The sequence below is a fragment of the Aphelocoma coerulescens genome, assembly GCF_041296385.1.
Source record: "Aphelocoma coerulescens isolate FSJ_1873_10779 chromosome W unlocalized genomic scaffold, UR_Acoe_1.0 ChrW_unloc_scaf_1, whole genome shotgun sequence".
Classification (NCBI taxonomy): Eukaryota; Metazoa; Chordata; class Aves; order Passeriformes; family Corvidae; genus Aphelocoma; species Aphelocoma coerulescens.
In genome coordinates this window covers 19,059,026-19,079,796 of record NW_027184080.1, presented here as the reverse complement: position 1 = coordinate 19,079,796, position 20,771 = coordinate 19,059,026, and the positions used below count along the sequence as shown (strand labels likewise).

Genomic DNA, 20,771 nt, shown 5'->3' with positions numbered 1-20,771 from the left:
AGCTATCAGTTGCAAACACCGTTGACAGCATTTGATTATCAGAGAAGCGACCAATTCAAACACTGTGGTCACAGTCCTTTTCAGCTGGTGAGGCAAAAAGACCCATTCTAGGATATGCAAAGGATCAGGCCATTGAGCATTCCACTGGCCAATGATACTTGTAGGATGGAGGTCTGGAATAGTAATGAAAACAGTGATAGCAATGGAGGGATCCACTCGATAAACCTGACGAGCGGAAACAACCCGTTGGACCTCCTGCAGCGCTTGTCGAGCTTCCGGAGTCAACTCCCGAGGTGAATTCAGATCAGGATCCCCTTTTAATGTATTAAAAAGCAGGGAAAGCTGCTTTGCAGTTAGACCTAAATAAGGTCGTAACCAATTGATGACACCCAGCAGTTTCTGAGCATCATTCAAGGTTTTAATGGAATCCGGGAATCGCACCTCTTGGCGTTGGATAGTTTGGTCCAAAATTTTCACTCCTAAATATTTCCAAGGAGGATGCTGTGGAACTTTCTCCGGAGCTACCTCTAATCCATAGGCATGCAGAGCAGCGAGCAGCTGAGGCTGTATTGTCAGCAGCTCGTCCCGGGTGGACGCTGCCACCAGGATATCATCCATGTAATGGTAGCAGCGTGCATCAGGAAACTGCTTGCAAACTCCAGCTAAAGCTTGGGCGACATACCACTGACAGATAATTGGGCTGTTCCTCATCCCTTGAGGGAGGACCTTCCATTGGTATCTCTTAGCAGGTTCAGCATTGTTAATGGCAGGCACAGTAAAGGCAAATTTTGGTTTGTCATCAGGATGCAATGGAATTGTGAAAAAACAATCCTTCAAATCAATGATCAGGATGTCCCACCCCGTAGGAATCATGGTGGGAGAGGGCATGCCAGGCTGCAATGCCCCCATACCTTCCATTACTGCATTAACTTTCTGGAGGTCCTGCAATAATCTCCATTTCCCTGATTTCTTCTTAATTAGGAAACCGGAGTATTCCAGGGGCTAGTAGAAGGTTCAAGGTGCCCCTGTTGTAACTGTTCCTGAACCAGCTGATGAAGGGCGTCTAACTTCTCTTTTGGTAGAGGCCACTGAGGCTCAAAGATTGGTGTGTTAGTCAACCACTGCAAAGGCAGTGTAGGATACTGTGTGGCCTTACGCGCAGTGACCCCTGCTAAAAATTTGTCCCAGTCCGTAGGCCCCAAGCTGCTAACACATCCCGTCCCGAAAGGTTAAGGGAAGTGGTAGCAACATAAGGCCTAATTGTAGCTAGGTGCCCCTCTGAGTCCTTCACCATCACAGGCCGTTTGCTTAAATAGCTCTGTGTGGTTCCTCCTAATCCTGCGATGGGAGATCCCACCGGGGCTAGAAGCCATGAGGGAGGCCACGCAGAGAAGATGATAGTTAATTCAGCACCTGTATCAATCAAACCTCGAAACTGAGTCCGGGGTGGACGGGCGTTCAGCAGGACCGGGGTACATGTCATCTGTGGCCTTTGGTCAGAGATGTCTGCAGTCCAGAAGGCCTGTGGAAGTCCCGTAGATCCACTACCACTATCTTCATGAGTTGGTTGTTCTATCCTGGGGACACAAGACTTAAAAGGCACTAATTTAGCAAGGCAGGTCTTTTCAGGAATAGTTACAGGGGGTTTTTGCGTGGAGACCATAGCGCAAATCTGACCTGTAAAGTCAGAATCAATAACTCCTGAGTGCACTAAGATTCCTTGATGGGCAACATCAGGTTTTCCCACCAGCATCGCACTGGATCCCTGGGCTAAGGGTCCATATGCATCCAAGGGAACCTTATAAATACAGCTAGAGTCTAAGACGACTGCGGCTGCGGTGTGGACGTCAAAACCGTCTGATCCCTGGGTGCCGTCTCTAGGGTGGCTGGGTAGGCCTGTGCCTGTACCTGTGCCACTCTCTGGGGGACAGACTGCATCAGAGAGCAATTCCCCCTCCTTGCACCCCGGCGGAAGTTTCCCGACAACGGCCGACCATCGGCATGAGCCAGGGATCTACAATAGTCCGAGCAATGCCCTGGCCTGCCACACCTCTTGCACTGGGGGATCGGTGTGTTCTCTTTATGGCTCGGCTTAGGCCACTTCCGTTTTTTCGTCTGTTTTGGTTGCTTTGGTTCATGACCAGAAGATGTGTGAACAGGCTGCAGGAACGCCGCCAAAGCAGACCTTTTCTGGTTCCCAGATCTCACCTTAGCGCAGGCTTCGACCATGTCTGTCACCTCAGGATCTCCTGGCAATGCGTCTATGATTTTTCTGCACTCCTCGTTTGCGTTATCTCTCACTAACTGCCTTAACAACATCTGCCTTAACCCATCATTCTCAACCTGCTTCTAGAGAGAAGCAGCGACTTTCTCAACAAAGGAGAGGAATGACTCTGATTTGCCTTGAACTATTTCAGTATATCGTTTTCTAGGAGCAGACAACTCTATGGTTTTCAACAGGGCAGCCATGCCAACCTGCTGAGCTTGCCACAGGACGCTAGAGGACAAGTTACCCTGTAGACTGGGATCAGAGAAGGGACCAGTCCCCATCAAAGCATCCACTCCTGCTGTCCGTCTAGGATCAGCAGCAGGGAGCTGCATATTCCCTAATGCAGCCTTGCCGGCCAGCTTTCTCCAGGTTTTCTCAAAAACTGTAAATTGTATAGGTTGAAATAGAATTTGACCTAAGTGTCTGATATCAAATGGAGAAAGCAAATCTGTATTTATCACCCTTATTATCTGCATAACCTCAGCAGAACCTAGCCCATATTGTGCCACCTTGGATTGGAGGTCCTGGGCAACCTTCCAAGCAATTACCTCATGCTTATCACGCTCCCCTGAATTTGGGAGAGCCTTATACACTGGGAAAGCTTGGATCTCCCCTTCTGGGGAGTCGGTACCATCCTGAACTTCTGGCACAGCCTGTGGATGAAGTGTAAAAGCTTCTCGGTTACCCCCAGAATCCTCAAAGCTATTTGGCATTCCAAGTGTTTCCAATAACCTCCAGTCACCCTCCTCCAATGCTCGCATCTTAACTGACTCTAAGAAGCGGTTGTAGTGGGTCGGACACACTGTTACCGTGCAGTCCTGAAAGGTCCAGGGGCGAGACGGGTGCAGCCTTTTTCTTCACCGCGCGGCTACAGCCGCCTGACAACCTGGGGCCAGAACCTCATCTGCCTCACTGCCTGACGATGAGTCATCAGGCAAAGGCAACTCAGAGATGCTGAGAGCGAACAGAGATGGACGGAGAGGGGCACTTTGGCTAAGTTCGCTAGAGGCAGAACAGACAGCACAGACTGCAGTTGGCTGCGCTGCAGTTTGAACAGCAGCTTCTTTACGGGATGCCATCTCGGCCAGTCCCGACCGAACCGGTCCTGGAGCTGCTGCTGCCGTCTCTGCGGCAACAGCCGCGCCCGGCACCGCGCTCGTCACTTGATCCGTCTCGGCGCTCGGCGCCGCTGCCGAAACCACTGCTGTTTCTCACTCCCCGGCCACGTTCAGCACCGCCTCCGCTTCCGGGTTTTCCCGCGGCAGCGCTACTTCCGGTTTCGCCGCTGGCTGCTCCGCTTCCTGGTTTGGAGCCGAGGCTCCCGTGGGCCGTGCGGGCGGTGCTGGCGGCGCAGGCCAGGCCCACCCTGCGTGGCAGGGTGCCTCTGGCATCCGAAGCAGCTGCTCTTGCAAGCTGAGAAGGTCCTCCATCTTTCAGGATATGTTCCGTAACTCTGTCAGCAAAGGCAGATGCTGTATTAAAAGATAGATGGCTCGGTTCTGCAGCGATGCAGAATAGTCCAGCGCCAAGGACGGCAGCGGACCACACCCAGGCAGTCTCGGTGCACTCACGTCCGGTGCTACGCCGGCTAAGAAGTTATATCCAGGCGATTTTGGCTCTGTTGGTGCATGCGCAAATGGGCTAGGAGCCGCTCTGGGGGTCTAAGTTGCTAAGCCGCTAATTTGCCGCCCTGGATAAACTGTGGCCACCGCGGAGCTGAGCAGCAAGGCAGGCTGCTCGCCCTGACACCCCTGCCTCTGCTGGCGCGGGGTCCCTGGGGGCCGCGGAGTCCTGCAGCTGTGCAGGGTGAGGCGGCGCAGGCTCTGCCTGAGGAGCTGGGGGGATTTTTCCGGATCCACCATCATTTGCCCCGGAAGTCCGGTCAGCGGGGTCCTCCTCGGACATTCGTCCATCACTCATCACCGAGATAGGCGAGCCAGCTCCGCTGCTACAGTCAAGGTCTGTCAGCAGAATAAATAACGAACGCCAGGTCTGGTATAATTCTAACACTGCTGGGTCCCCAGACGGGAGTTCGTGCCGGATAGCACAGCCGTGTTCCTGCCATAAGGCAAAGTCCAGGGCAGTATCTCTATCCATGGAAATCCCTTTTAAAGTAGCCCAAGCTAATAATTCCCAAACTGAGTTCTCAGGAATGGAGGTGTGCATTATACTAAACACACCTTTCCAGACCAGTACCACCGCGTCGGTTTGTGAGCCCCTGTTTGCCATTTCTCAGTCCCGTTGGACCTCCCGGTCCCGGGGGGGAAGGGGAACAGCGTAGCCCTAGAGGAATTCAGCTTGGCTCGCAGTCTGCAGGACACGTCAGAGAGTGCAGATCACGTCAGGCAGCACCAAATATTACCGCAGGCCTGGTTCCTACGGTATATCACCGTGTCCCGCAGCCATAGGGAGGAGGAGGAGGAGAAGATCCAGCAGGCAGGAATTGTGCAGCAGGATTGATTTATTTAATTATTTTACAAACTCTTTTATAGACTTTTTTCTTCATAGTCTAATTGGACAAAGGACCAGCCACCCCTTGGGGGTGATTGGCTAAAATCCTAAAACATCCATTGTCAAAATATTTTTCTACTATACCATAAACAAGACTTTTCATGGTTGCAGGTGTCTTGGTTGTTTACATTCCCTGCTACCTCTTCTGTGAGAGAGAAAAGTCTCTCACAGACTTAGAAAATAGCAAGAAAATCCTTGCTAGCATCATTTTTGCATCTACAGGGTACCGACTTTACAACCCTCCACCTGGAAGGCAGCTTCCCTGACAGGAAGCTCTGTCTGGGTGGCCACTTCCATTCATCCCAGGCTAGCCTGAGTAGGCAAATGGTCCCTGGCTGCTGCAGAACACAGCCCTCACCAGGTCTCTGCCACCATGCTTCCGACAATCCTAAAGCGCTGCCTAATAAACCCTTCTAATTTCCTGGAGTCCTCAAGCTGCCCAGTATGTTTGCATAGCCAACAGCTAGTTGGAGTGACCATCAGGGCCACAGCCTGTACCTGTGGGTGAGCAGATCAGGCAGCAGCCCGACAAGTGGTATAGTGTGCTGCCTTTCTCAGGTGCCCTTCCACACAAACTTCCACACTGTTTCTCTCAGATGACACTCCCTGTTTGCATGCCCTGCTTGCATCGCTCCTGGTTGCCAGAGCTCCCTAGGGGCTGGTTATATGTGGCTTCCCAAGGTTTGAACTGGCCGTGGGGACAGCTGGCACCACCCAGCATCTACATGTTGTAGATGAGGTACAGAGTTGGGCATATATAGCACTGCTAGTTAGTATGCTATATAGTTGGGCATAGTATAGTGCTGCTAGGTTTGAAGTAGAAAAAGTTGTAAAAGCATTCATCTTGAGTGAAATAGGAATGTAAAAAAGCAGCACATAGCTTAGCAGTGTTGCTTTATACTGGTCCTGTTGAACACACTGGCAACTTTCCATCAGTTGAGTGCCTACTGTGTATAATATCTGATAGTGCAGATCCTCAGACCTGTGAGGAGAAATGCACTGTATCACTGAACACTTCTGTGTAAAGTGACAGAAAGACCTGATCCACTAGTAAATGCTACCATGGATGTGACCGTGTGTGTGAGCAAAAGTTGCAAGTCCTTGGTCTGTTCCAAATGTATTCAGGAAAACCTGAATCAGTATCGGCTAGTTTTGCAACAAAGTTCTCATGGCAGTCATGGAAACTATGCCCTCGTGAGAAGGACAAGAAAAGCCCTATAATTTTTACACCTGAGGTACTTTTACTATAAAATGAATTCTTTGCATGTGGAAACAAGCAAACTGAGAAACAAATGAAAAGCCTGCTGATGCAGGCATGCATTGTTTCCAAAATTATTACTATGGCTCTGACTCTAATCAATGCTTACTCTGGTCATGTGACTTCAGCAGCAGCTATATGATATGACTGCATGATCAGACCTTGTCTTGAAATCCAGCCTGGTATAGAGATACTTTAATGGACTGCAAATTGAAGTAATTAACTGGTGAAAAATGGCATACTAAGAGAGAGGCTGTTTGAAAGACTGTACATGTCTCTCTAATGAAATGGATTTCATTGTTTTACAGGCATTTTTAACTGCTGTAGGAGACAAGAACCGCAGGGCTGTCCTTGCGTTGGAACATATGTTTGCACCAGTGTTGGATGGAGCTGTGTCCACTCTGTTTGGAGTGTTAATGCTTGCAGGATCGGAGTTTGATTTTATTGCCAGGTAAAGCATTTGTGTGTCTTGACTTTTTTTTTTTTTTTAATAAAAATACACACGCTTTTAATATTTAGACATTTCAGTGTATCTGTCATTTTATTACCGTGTATGGTGTGTCAAGCATGCTTTTACATCATGGTCCTGTTTTCCCAAGGAATTCTATTAATTCCTTGTCACATGCTGGACATAGTAGTATTTTCATTGCTGGTATTAAAATCTGTTCCAGGAAAATCTGACTCCCAGCATGAAAGGAAACAAAAATGGCCCTCTTTAGCAAAGTTTTCTAATCCTGAAATTAAGTCAGTTTAAAGCAGCTAGTATTGTCCAATATTAGCTGGATCTTACCTTTAACCTTCCAGATATAGGTCAGGTCTTCCAGATTTTTCATATGCACACAATGGTTTGCCTGGAAAGGACACATGAATTCAGCCCTCTCTGGGCCTTCTCTTGCTATCTTTATATGAGGTTTACAGCAACTTATAAATGGGTGAGGGGAAAAGCCCTGTTTGGGAGCTAGGGAACTATAAGTATGAACACAGAACTTCATGTTAAAATTCTGTAAAGCAAAGTCACAAAGGCTCTTCTGTTTATAACTACAGGCACAGTTTCTTGTGAATTTAATTAAGACTGTGGATTTGTCAATCATGAGAGGAGAGCAAATTTTTGAGAAGTACAATGAAACAGAACCTAAGCCATTCCAAACAACCAGTGGAGCTCTGCAAAATCACTAATCTTAGAAGTAACACAGATTCTTTGTGGCAAACTGCAGCACAAAAAACCCAATTAAATCATAGCCCTAAAACAGAACTGAGGTAGAACTGGGCCAAATTAAAATGCTTTGAAAGATGACTTAACTGCTTAGGTAAACATCAACTGGATAGGGATTTAGACTTAGCTGACATCCATTTGACAACAACTACAACAAAACATCAGAGGCAGGAAATGAGAGAATGACTGCTAAATCTCATCAGGATTTTTTGTCTATGTATGCAAGAGATTTCACAGAATCATTTAGGTTGGAAAAGACCTCCAAGATCGAGTCCAACCTTTGACCGATCACCACCTTGTCAATCAGACCAGAACACTGAGTGCAATGTCCAGTCGTTCCTTGGACACCTCCAGGGATGGGGACTCCACCCCCTCCCTGGGAAGCCCGTTCCAATGCTTAACCACCCTTTCCATGAAGAAATTCTTCTTGATGTCCAACCTGAACCTCCCCCGGTGCAGCTTGAGGCTGTGTCCTCTTGTCCTGTCACTTGTTACCTGGGAGAAGAGACCACCCCCCACCTGGCTACAGCCTCCTGTCAGGGAGTTGTAGAGAGCAATAAGGTCTCCTCCGAGCCTCCTTTTCTCCAGGCTAAACACCCCCACTCCCTCAGCTGCTCAGATTTGCAGAAAGCAGGGCTTACACTTAGGTCTAAATACATTAAACCTACATGGGGATTATTGCTATACAGATATTGCATGCCCTGAAATAGAACTTGGGGTTTTTTTTCAGATCAGTATATTTTATTTTATTTTATTTTATTTTATTTTATTTTATTTTATTTTATGTGAAGAAATAAGGTAGAATTATTATTTTAGGACCTGATCTTGTAAGGGATAAACACACTGACATATAGGTTGCTCTTAGCCTAAATTTTCAGGGGTATATGTGCTGTGCTACTTTCCTACTTAACAGATAAAAGATTCGGCAAACATGTCTTTGTATCATGGCAAATAGGAAACTGTAGCAGCCCTTCATTCAAAATTTGGAGTGGATATTCTCTTAGTATATAAAATGAGCATTTCAACTTTCCAGCTTTTATTTTACTTTTTTCCCCATCAGGTTCTTGTTTTCTAACACAGTCTGACTTTAGTTTGCATTGTTTAGAAAAAAAAATAAAATATCAGAGACTGAGCATTGTTATACTGGGTGAAGATGACCCCAAACTTCCATAAGGGATAGATTAGTCCAACAGTATAGAATATTAAGTAAATTAACAGAAATTGTATATACCATCTGGTCAGAGCTATAATGTTCTTGGTTATTCTAATGTTAGATGTTTAGAGTAGCACCTTTTTGTGAGGTTGTCTGGAAGACAATTTCTCAGCACAAGTGGATTATTGGTATGTATGGGATAATTGGGCATTTGACCACTATAAAGATGATGGTCGAAAACAAGTACGAAAACCGAGGAAGAACTTTAACTGCAGCAATTGCGAGTAATTTAACCGAGACACTTGCAGAGTTGGTCTCTGCACCACCTTATACTCCTTCCTTTGTATCGCTTGTTGCTTGCCCCCCAATTGCCTTTGCTGTTCCCACTGCTTCTGCTGAGCTTTACCCCTTGGTTTCGAATATTATCCCTAATCCTCTTGCAACGGAGCCAGTGGTGGGAGTGGGGGTGTGTATGTATGTGTGAAATGTTCCTCCTCCACCTTCAGTGTTACATGTATACATACATCTATCACCCCTGGAACCCCGGGGATTTGGTTATGTGGGGAAATCAAATGTCCAGGTTAAGGGAAGGTACAGGTTGATGTGCATCATTATTTTCCGATATTTGTTCAGAATATGATCCATCCTGGGTCAATGTTGATTTGTTGTTGAGGGAGTTGTTCCATCCAGACGAGCAGGATAAGATAGTTGTAAACAATGTGGAATTAACCCTACAGGCAGGGGGAAGTCAGACTGTCTGCCCTCGGGTTGATCCTGATTTGGCTTGTAATAATCAAACAGATAATTGCCAAACAGTGGCTGCAGATCTGATAAATGTGATTAGAGCTTGTGAGGAGATAAGAGTAAATTGAACTAAAGTACAGGAATGTAGACAGAGGCCAGAGGAACACCCCAGTGACTACTGGGGAAGATTGCAACAGGCTTTGTTGACCTACAGGGGAATGACTCTCCAGAATTTTAATAATGAATTAGCAGCGTGTTTGTGGCCCAAGCCACCTCTGACATCTGCAGATGTTTTAAGGATCACACGTTGGGATGGCAAGGAAAAAATTTGAAAGATATTATATTTCCTGGAGATTCTAGACTTGTACAATGTGTAAATGATTTATTTCTTGACAGCAAGGCATACAAAAATTGTTTGAAAGATACTATTTGCCTATGTACTGCTTTAGCAGAAAAAATGGCCACCGTGCATCTCTTTCTAAGCTTCAGTTGTGTCATCAGGAAGTAAAATATTTAGGATTTATATTAGCAAAAGGAGAAAGATTAGGAGACCCAGAATGGGTCCAGGCTATTGTAGAAATACCTAGACCGGTAACAAAGAAACAATTGTGAGGATTTTTTAGGCGCAGTAGGATATTGCAGACTCTAGTTACTGGGGCTAAGGGAGTTGAGTAAACAATTGACAGAAGCTACCAAGGCAGAGGAAGTGGAGCCTATATGTTTTCTTCCAGAGGAAGAAAAGACCTTCCATGCTATAAAAGGAGCTTTAGTTTCTGCTCCAGCGCTGGGATTGCTGGATTACTCCAAGCCCTTTGTGCATGAGAACAAAGGAGTAGCCAGCAGAGTCCTGTGAGAGACTGGAAAATTGATGTCTCGAGACATTTTGGGGTGCACGTGTGTGGGGGAAGGGGCAGGTCGAGCCTTGCCCTGGCGAGGTGATGCACTGCCCTGCACATCCCCCACCCCCCTAGAGCCAGTATCCCAGGTTGGCAGTGGCTGCCAATCACTGGCACAGTGGAGGCCATGCTCCACACCTGCCTCTGGAGCCCCTAACCCAGTTCCTGAGTGGCCAAATGACCAGAAGTCCCACCTGGGGGAAGGGCCCAGGAAGGCCAAGGAGTATTTAAGGCTGAACACAAGGCAAGCATACATCTTGACCCTACCTCCTCTTGGAATTTCTATCTGAACACCACTGGAATCCAGGAGTTGGTAGCTATATGTGTGATTTCTATATCTTTTCTGTCTTTTCTTCTTCTTCTAATCCCCTCTTCTTGGAATTTTGAGTAACTTAAAATTGAACGGGCTTAGAGTTTGCTAAGTTAAATTGGCCAAGTTAATGCTTTGAGAAGTGTTTCATGTTTATTGAATGCTGCTCTAAACCTTTTGCCAAAATTTCTTTGATTTTTTTAAAGTTGCCAGTAAAGTTCTTTTTGTTGTTTTGACCTCTTGAGAATATCTTGTCGGTATTTCTCCCATGCGTCTAACTGGGAGTACATGAACAACTGTAAGCCCTTTTAAGTGTCTTGTCGAGTGAGGTTGTTTGGGGCCTTACAAGTCCTTACTCAAAAGCTAGGTCCACACTGCTGCTCTGTGGCTTATTACTCAACTGAACTGGATCCTGTAGCAGCAGGGAATAATTCCCTTGTCAACATGACAGCAATAACAGCAACTATCACGAAAAGGAGCAAACCATTGGTTCTGGGTCACCCAACCACTGTGCGTCCCCCACATGAAATAGAACCGATTCTTAAAACACATGCTACACAAACATCGTCCCTACAAAGAGCACATCCTTATGAATCAACAGTTTTAAAAGCAGACAATATTACTTTGAAAAGATACGTTGTTTTGAATTCGGCAATTTTATTGCCTCTTCCCTCTGATGGTGAGTTGGATCATGATTATGCTGAGGTAGTGTTTCACTCCAGCCAGCTACGGGAAGATCTGTGAGATCACCCTCTAGAGAACTTGGATCTAACCCTGTTCACCAATGGATCTTCATACTAGAGGAACGAAAAATGACACACAGTGACATGCAGTGGTGAGAAACTTAGAGGTACTTGAAACAGAACCTCTACAATCCTTGGTGAGTGCCCAAGGAGCTGAATACACTGAATTAACAACATGTCCCTGATGGGGACATAATCAATGAGTGACTATTTATGCTGATTCTAAATACACTTTTGGAGAGCGTCATGCAGCATCCGTGCTATGGAAAGAATGAGAGATCATTACCTCGGCAGAAAAGAATATTTCTAGTGGAACTGAAATCTGAATGCTATTGGAAGCTATTAAACTTCCAAGGGAAATCGCTTTGGTGCACTGTCCAGCTCATACCAAAGGCTCCAATGAAATTGAAAGAAATAATAAGATTACTCAAACTTGTAGTCAGATAGGTTTAAAAAGGCCTGAAGTTTAGGAATAGTACTATAGGATATCAGGATATTGGAAATACCCCTCCCCAACCTCTAGAGTTGTCATCAACAGGAAGAATGTTTGGCAGACACTTAATTATACCTGGGACCTTTGTCCCTGCTAGGACCAGCCTCTTAGATGGAGATGAACAGGTTATCAAATTTGCATGAAAGTACAAAAGCATCTACAAGAAAATAAAGCACAAGCCCAATGACTTCAACCAGTACCAGTAGGAATGCAAGTACATGATATCCAGTCTGGGGATACAGTAATTATAAAAGTCCACTCTCGCAAAACAAAGTTGGACCATAAATGGGATAGTCCATATACTGTGCCACTAACTTCTTATTTTGTTGTAAAAGTTACGGAAAAAGACAGTTTAATTTAATTGTTTTTCTTTCTTTTATCAACTTATACTTTGAGTTGTGTGATGTTCATTATTTAATCCAAAAGGTAAAAAACCAAAGGAAAATAACCTATGTATAAAGTGCTATAATTTTTTAGTGCAATATTAGTAATATTTTATATTTAATTAATATATTCATTTTTTAATATATTTTGCAATTGTATGCAATCCCTTAATTCTTACAATATTTGTGCCTCTTCTCTTCTCTTCTCTTCTCTTCTCTTCTCTTCTCTTCTCTTCTCTTCTCTTCTCTTCTCTTCTCTTCTCTTCTCTTCTCTTCTCTTCTCTTCTCTTCTCTTCTCTTCTCTTCTCTTCTCTTCTCTTCTCTTCTCTTCCCACTCCCACCCCCTTGAACCCTACTTCAGGTATTTTTTTGCTGTTTTGACAATCTTAACCATTTTGGGAGTTCTCAATGGATTGGTGCTGCTTCCTGTTCTTCTTTCACTCTTTGGACCATACCCTGAGGTTTGTAAAATTAACAGAAGAAATAATATTATCTCTCCCCCTGCAACCAACCCCCTTCTCTAGAAACCCCTTATTTTTAAAATTTTTTTAGGTTTTAAAAAATTTAAGTTTCTTGCTTTTGTTTTAATTTAAATATTTTTTAAATGTTACGTTTGTTATTTATTTGGTATTCTTCTACCTTCTTATACTTTTCAAGTATTTTTAATAATTATTGGTTTAGAGGCTGAAATTACCATGCTAAATAAAAATGTAGATATTAGGTAAGCTTTTAAAAGCAAAATGTTATATGCCAATATAAAACCAGGCTTTCCCCCAAGACATTGCAAAAGACAGTTAATTTTGTACACATATATTCTCTTTTCTTACCCACTGCCTTTGTTGCTTTCCTCAAAATATTCAACTCACTAGACAGCCAAGGAGCCTTGTGTGGACCAACATTACACCAGTGGGGGTCTATAGACCACACCCTGATAACCATGTCCAGAAGTTAGCCAAAAGGTGCCTCTCACCACCCTATGCCTCTCTGTGGTACCCTCTAGGCTCAAGCAAGGATTTTAGTTGGTTGAAGGCTCAACCTGGATGTTGAAGACTTTACAGTACAAAGCCCAAGCCCAACCAAAAAGGATTCATAGCTATCAAATTTGTATTTGGTTATTCATTACCTTCAGATCAGTTAACACATTTGTGTTATGTATAGATATATTTATCATGTATTATTATAATCAATAATGCTACACTGCATGTTTTTATATATGTCTGTGTGTGCATCTGTATAAAAATAAAACACAAGGTACATATACAGGGCTAGTAATATTTTATAGAAAGAGCGTGCTCCACCCGTGTCTTGGTTTTGAAAGACAGGTGTCTGCTAAGGAAGGCAGAAGCCTCCCTTGGAATGGCAGATGCAACCCCCTTCCCTCTGAGTTATTATCATTTTGAAATCAAGGGGCTTTTAGGCAAAGATGTGGGAAATAGGAATAACAGTTCTTTACTATTATATATATAACCAGTCAAACAAACAACAATAACTATGGCAGTAACAGCAAACAATCACAAACCCAGTCCCAGCCTTCTCAGCTGTCAGGCCCTTTCCCCTCGGGTGCAGTTCTGCTTGCAGCCGGCAGGGGTGCTGGCAGCTCCTGGTGAGCAGGGCAGGTGCGATGGTTTCCCCGCGGCTGCAGGGGGCGCTCCGGAGCGAGCTCGGGGAGCACGCGGCACTGGTGGCCTGGGATCTTGGGAAAGGCATGGAACAAAGGCTTCACAAACCCCTGGGCAGCTGGCCCCGGTGTCCGGCAGGACCCTTGGGAACAGCAGGCTGGAACGGCAGGCTGGAGCGGTAGGGACGAGCACAAATCCCAGGTGGCAGATGCGATGTATCCAAGCGGGGAACCCCCCGGAGGTCTAGGCAGGCAGAGCGAGCACGGCTACAATGTAGCAAAGGCTCGAAGCAGCGGCAGGGCAGGGCGGCCACAGCTCGGCTCCGAGCGGGGCAGGGAAGGTGGGCTTGGTATCCCGGTGTTTTCTCCAGCAGAAGAAAAGTGGCCGTAGGAAAAACAGCCTCCTCTCTCTCTGGACGCTGAGACCCAACTGACCCCACACCCCGGTGAAACAAAAGAGTAGCCAGGCGCACCCCACCATCACTGGGTAGCTCTTTGTTTTCCTTAAGTACCCAGTGATTTGTCGTCTTAGTAACAGTATGGGGGAAATTCCTTTAACAGAAAAAAACTAGAACTCCTAAAAAACCCCAACAACTGGTCGGATTAATTAATTACGAGAGATGGTACTACGCGACTAATCGGATTTATTGCTTAAAATAACAAATTCATCAGTCTCGAAGCGTGAGATTTTACAGTACCTCAGAATAATGGCGAAAGTCACAAGATTTAAAGTTACATCATAATTTATAACTTTCTAATCCAATAGGCACTTAAAGTGACACTTTGTTTTGACTTTATGACCTATCACCTGTGGCACTTCTCACTGCAATGCAGCTGTGTCTTGACCAATAAATTCTCATGTCACGTTGTCCTGGGTTGAGGTGTATTCTATTACCATCCTCATGAGCTGTGGAAATCAGGTGGGGCAGTGTTTCCTTGCCTCCTCCCCCCAGACTATCTTGCTGTTAATGGCCCATCATTGTCCTGCCGCATGACTCAGAGATAACTCCCTCCGGACTATCTTCTGTTAATGAGCCTAATCAACACTTGGCCTCATGACTCATTACCCTATTGTGAGATGCTCCACCAAGAGGGAGGAACCAAGCATCCCATCGTGGATATAATCTGGGACTCTGAGCACCAGAGACACTCTTCCCACTGGATTTCCAGAGGACAGGAGCCCCACAGCCACCACTGGACTTTCTGAGGAAGAGCAGACCCCTTCTACCACAGGATCACCACTTCAGAGGACTGCTACCACACCCTGCCTAACAGGGACTCAGGTTGTATCTTGACTCTGTCAGTGTTTTCTTTTACTTTCTTTTCCTTTTCTTTAATTTCCATTAAATTGTTATTCTGACTTGGTGCCTCCCCCTGGTTTGTTTTCAAACTAGCACATAATTTGGCGCCCAATGTGAGGCAGAGGCTGCTGAGAAAAGTCAGAATTACAATTTTGTATTGTAGAAGCCACCTACTCACTATGATGCTCAACATGCTTACATGGGTCTTGTACCTAGCTCTCTATATTTTTCCGCACATGGGGAACTATCTGCCGATTGTAATGCTCCTGTGTAGACCAGGGTATGGTATAAAATTTGCTTTATTAGTGTATTATGCCTACTGCATGATAACCTCCGAGACAATGAACATAATTCGGAATATATACTCAGCTTTGTCTGCCTGTCCTACTTTAGGCTGCTACATCTGGGGCCTCAACAATCATACCCAGCCCCTGGGGGGAGGATTAAAGAATGTTTTTTTTCCAGCCTTTCAGACCGGACACAGCAGTTTTTGAAAATATTGAGTTCCCTGTGGATGTTAAGGATGGCATAATCTTTTTGTCAGTTCTTTTCTCTTTTTTCTCCACGACCTGCACTGTGTACACCATGCTTAGGATCAGAGCTATGGCACAGCATCCTCAGGATGAGAGGAAAAAAAGGAGCCGAGCAACAAGCACAATGTCTACACAGATTGTCTCAAAGAAGAAAGGAACCAAAAGCAAAGTGACAGCCTCCATCTCTACTCAGACTGTCACAGAGGAGAAGGAACTCAGACCCAAGACCACAGCGTCCATGTCCACGCAGACTGTCACAGAGGAGAAAGAACCCAGACCCAAGACCACAGCGTCCATGTCTACGCAGACTGTCACAGAGGAGGAAAAAACCAAAGGAGCTGTAAGCATCTCCACACAAACTGTCACTGAACCAGAACAGCCTAAACCGATTGCAGTTGCCCCCGTTCAGAAGAAGAAATCAAAAAGCAAGTCAGTCCGCATAGTGACTGACGAGGATGCAGCAGGACCTTCACACCCAGCAGAAGAGGCAGAGCCAGAGATCATCACTCGGTCACTATCCCTGGGTGAGCTGCGTGACCTGCGGAGGGAATTCACCCGCCAGACAAATGAGTCCATCCTGACCTGGCTGCTCTGCATCTGGGACGCTGCAGCCAATGACACCATTCTGGACGGAAGTGAGGCCAGGCAGCTGGGATCTCTGTCCCGGGATGTGGTCATTGACCAGGGGATCGGGAGAACCCAAGAAACTCTCAGCCTCTGGCGGTGACTGCTTACAAGTGTAAGGGACAGGTATCTTTGTAAAGAAGACCTCCAGGTGCACCACGGGTAATGGAGCCCAATGGAACAAGGTATCCGTATCCGGTGCCTGAGGGAATTGGCTGTGTTGGAGATCATTTTCTCAGAAGACGAGAGATTTCCTTAGAGCCCAGATGGTGTCCAGTGCACATCACAGATGTGGTTGAGGTTCGCACGTCTGGGACCAGAGATGTACTCCCGTTACCTGGCAATGCTGCAATGGAGGGAAGGTGAGGACAGGGTGGGCGTCTTGGTGAACAAGCTGAGGATTTACGAGGACACCGTCACAGCCCCGTTTCGCACCCATGTCTCATCGGTCGAAACAAGGCTGGCTGAACAAGTCCAGAGCTTGATTGAAGAAGGCCATCAGAGATTGAAAAAGGAACTTAAGGAAGACATTTACCAGATCTCGCCAGAACCAACAAGAGTCTCTGCCATTAGGAGCCGGCGTTCCCCAACCAGGGAGAGAGGATACACCCCACGAGGTAACCTCTGGTTTTTCCTTCAGGAACATGGAGAAGACATGAGTAAGTGGCATGGAAAACCCACCTCCTCCTTAGCAGCCAGGGTACGTGAACTAAAAAGAGGGACAACTACCACAAGAAGCGCATCTAGGGTCAACATTGCTCCGGTCTCTCGCACACAGAACTCCAGACGGTACCAGAATGATAATATGACCGATCCTCTTGAGGGGACCTCAGGAACGTACTCACCAGAAGGGAGCAACATGCAACATGACCAGGAATAGAGGGGCCCTGCCTCTAGCCAGGTAGAGGAAAGGGATAATCGGGTCTTTTGGACGGTGTGGGTCCGATGGCCTGGCACATCTGACCCACAAAAATACACGGCTTTGGTTGACACTGGTGCTCAATGTACTCTGATGCCATCAAGGTATGTGGGAACAGAACCCATTTCTATTTGTGGGGTGACAGGAGGATCCCAGCAGCTGACTGTACTGGAAGCTGAAGTGAGTTTAACTGGGAACGAGTGGCAGAAACACCCCATCGTGACTGGCCTGGAGGCCCCGTGCATTCTCGGCATAGACTATCTCAGAAATGGATATTTCAAGGACCCAAAAGGACATAGTTGGGCTTTTGGGATAGCTGCTGTGGAGACAGAAGTTATCAGACAACTGAGTACATTGCCTGGCCTCTCAGATGACCCCTCTGCCGTGGGACTGATAAGAGTTGAAGAACAACAGGTTCCAATCGCCACAGCAACAGTGCACCATCGGCAATACCGCACCGACAGAGATTCTGTGGTTCCCGTCCATGAGATGATTCGTAAACTGGAGAGCCAAGGGGTGGTCAGCAAGGCCCATTCACCTTTCAACAGCCCTATATGGCCAGTGCGTAAATCCAGCGGAGAATGGAGACTGACAGTGGACTACCGTGGCCTGAATGAGGTCACACCACCATTGAGCGCTGCTGTGCCGGACATGTTGGAACTTCCGTACGAGCTGGAGTCCAAAGCAGCTAAGTGGTACTCCACTATTGACATTGCCAACGCCTTCTTCTCCATTCCTTTGCCAGCAGAATGCAGGTCCCAGTTTGCTTTCACCTGGAAGGGTGTGCAATACACCTGGAACCGACTGCCCCAGGGGTGGAAGCACAGTCCCACCATTTGCCATGGACTGATCCAGACTGCACTGGAAAAGGGTGAGGCTCCAGAACATCTGCAATACATCGATGACATCATTGTGTGGGGAAACACAGCAAAGGAAGTATTTGAGAAAGGAGAGAGAATCATCCAAATTCTCGTGGAAGCTGGCTTTGCCATCAAAAGGAGCAAAGTCAAGGGACCTGCCCGAGAGATCCAGTTCCTGGGAGTAAAGTGGTAAGATGGACGACGTCAGATTCCCCCTTAGGTCATAAATAAGATCACTGCAATGTCTCCACCGACCAACAAGAAGGAAACACAAGCTTTCCTAGGTGCCATAGGTTTCTGGAGGATGCATATTCCTGAGTACAGCCAGATCGTGAGCCCTCTTTACCTGGTTACCCGCAAGAAGAACGATTTCCACTGGGGCCCCGAACAGCAGCAAGCCTTTGCCCAGATCAAGCAGGAAATCGCTCACGCGGTAGCCCTTGGCCCAGTCAGGACAGGACCAGAGGTGAAGAACGTGCTCTACTCTGCAGCCGGGAACAATGGTCTGTCCTGGAGCCTTTGGCAGAAGGTGTCTGGTGAGACTCGGGGCCGACCACTGGGATTCTGGAGCCGAAGCTACAAAGGATCGGAAGCCAACTACACTCCCACAGAGAAGGAAATCTTGGCCGCCTATGAAGGAGTCCAAGCTGCCTCAGAGGTAATTGGCACAGAGACACAACTCCTCCTGGCACCCCGACTACCGGTGCTGGGTTGGATGTTCAAGGGAAAGGTTCCTTCTACGCATCACGCCACCGACACCACATGGAGCAAATGGATTGCTCTCATCACACAGTGTGCCCGTATTGGAAACCCGAATCGCCCTGGGATTCTGGAAATTATAACAAACTGGCCTGAAGGTGAGACTTTTGGATTATCTTCTGAAGAAGAGGAAGAGCAAGTGACTCGTGCTGAGGAAGCCCCACCATATAATGAGCTGCCGGAGACTGAAAGACGTTATGCCCTCTTCACTGATGGTTCCTGCCGAATTGTAGGCGCTAACCGGAAGTGGAAAGCTGCAGTATGGAGCCCCACACCACAAGTGGCACAAGCTACCGAGGGACAAGGTGGATCGAGTCAGGTTGCAGAGCTTAAAGCTGTCCAGCTGGCTTTGGATATTGCTGAACGAGAGAAGTGGCCGAGGCTCTATCTCTACACCGACTAGTGGATGGTAGCTAATGCTCTGTGTGGATGGCTAGTTGGCTGGAGAAAAGCCAACTGGCAGCGCAGAGGGAAACCCATCGGAGCTGCTGAGATTTGGCAGGACATCGCCGCCCGAGTAGAGAAGCTGACCGTGAAGGTTCGACATGTGGATGCGCACGTACCCAAGAGTCGGGCTAATGAAGAACATCGCAACAACGAGCAGGTGGACCGAGCTGCCAAGGTGAAAGTATCACAGGTGGATCTGGACTGGCAGCACAAGGGAGAATTATTCCTAGCTTGTTGGGCCCATGATGCCTCTGGTCATCAGGGGAGAGATGCAACATACCGATGGGCCCGTGACCGAGGGGTGGACCTTACCATGGACAGCATTTCACAGGTCATCCACAGTTGTGAGACCTGTGCTGCAATCAAACAGGCCAAGTGGGTGAAGCCTCTGTGGTACGGTGGACGATGGTCAAAGTACAGGTATGGGGAAGCCTGGCAAGTTGATTACATCACCCTTCCCCAAACCCGCCAAGGCAAGCGCTACGTGTTGACCATGGTTGAAGCTACCACTGGATGGCTGGAGACCTACCCTGTGCCTTATGCTACAGCCCGGAACACCATCTTGGGCCTGGAAAAGCAAGTCCTGTGGAGACACGGCACCCCTGACAGGATCGAGTCAGACAACGGGACTCGTTTTAAGAACAGCCTCATCAACACCTGGGCCAGAGAACACGGTATCGAATGGATATATCACTTTCCTTATCATGCACCAGCTGCCGGAAAAGTTGAACGCTGCAATGGACTACTTAAAACTACCCTAAAGGCACTTGGTGGGGGGACCTTCAAAAATTGGGAAGTGAACTTAGCAAAGGCTACCTGGATGGTCAATACCCGAGGGTCCATCAATCGAGCTGGTCCTGCCGAGTCTTAATCCTTGCACACAGTGGATGGAGATAGAGTCCCTGTGGTACACCTGAGAGGTATTTTAGGAAAGACTGTTTGGATTAATTCCACCTCAGGCAAAGGCAAATCCATCTGTGGGATTGTCTTTGCTCAAGGACCTGGTTGCACTTGGTAGGTAATGCAGAAAGATGGGGAAACCCGTTGTGTACCACAAGGAGACCTAATCTTAGGTGAGAATGGTGTGTAGGGTTTCATTGTGTATATATATATATATGAATGTGTGTTTAGAGTTTAAGAATGTATTGATTTGGGATGATGTAGATGGTAATAGAATAAGGGGTGGATAATGTCCTGGGTTGAGGTGTATTCTATTACCATCCTCATGAGCTGTGGAAATCAGGTGGGGCAGTGTTTCCTTGCCTCCTCCCCCCAGACTATCTTGCTGTTAATGGCCCATCATTGTCCTGCTGCATGACTCAGAGATAACTCCCTCTGGACTATCTTCTGTTAATGAGCCTAATCAACACTTGGCCTCATGACTCATTACCCTATTGCGAGATGCTCCACCCAGAGGGAGGAACCAAGCATCCCATCGTGAATATAATCTGGGACTCTGAGCACCAGAGACACTCTTCCCACTGGATTTCCAGAGGACAGGAGCCCCACAGCCACCACTGGACTTTCTGAGGAAGAGCAGACCTCTTCTACTACAGGATCACCACTTCAGAGGACTGGTACCACACCCTGCCTAACAGGGACTCAGGGTGTATCTTGACTCTGTCAGTGTTTTCTTTTACTTTCTTTTCCTTTTCTTTAATTTCCATTAAATTGTTATTCTGACTTGGTGCCTCCCACTGGTTTTTTTTCAAACTAGCACACACGTACACACAGATG

General features: G+C 46.8%; 1 protein-coding gene across 4 annotated transcripts in view; it reads left to right on the top strand.

The window, feature by feature from the left end:
* Positions 1–20,771, top strand: part of LOC138102783 (protein patched homolog 1-like) — a 260,383-nt gene that overhangs the window by 218,880 nt on the left and 20,732 nt on the right. The window contains exons 20-22 of one of the 4 annotated variants that reach the window (XM_069000534.1): positions 6,347–6,489; positions 12,335–12,434; positions 12,974–13,097. In XM_069000534.1, coding sequence (XP_068856635.1) covers positions 6,347–6,489; positions 12,335–12,434; positions 12,974–13,000 — 270 coding nt within the window. In that variant the 3' untranslated portion in view covers positions 13,001–13,097. Of the gene's footprint in view, positions 1–6,346; positions 6,490–12,334; positions 12,435–12,842; positions 13,098–20,771 lie in introns of those variants that run through there. The other 3 variants (XM_069000533.1, XM_069000532.1, XM_069000535.1) reach the window with 3 other exon arrangements.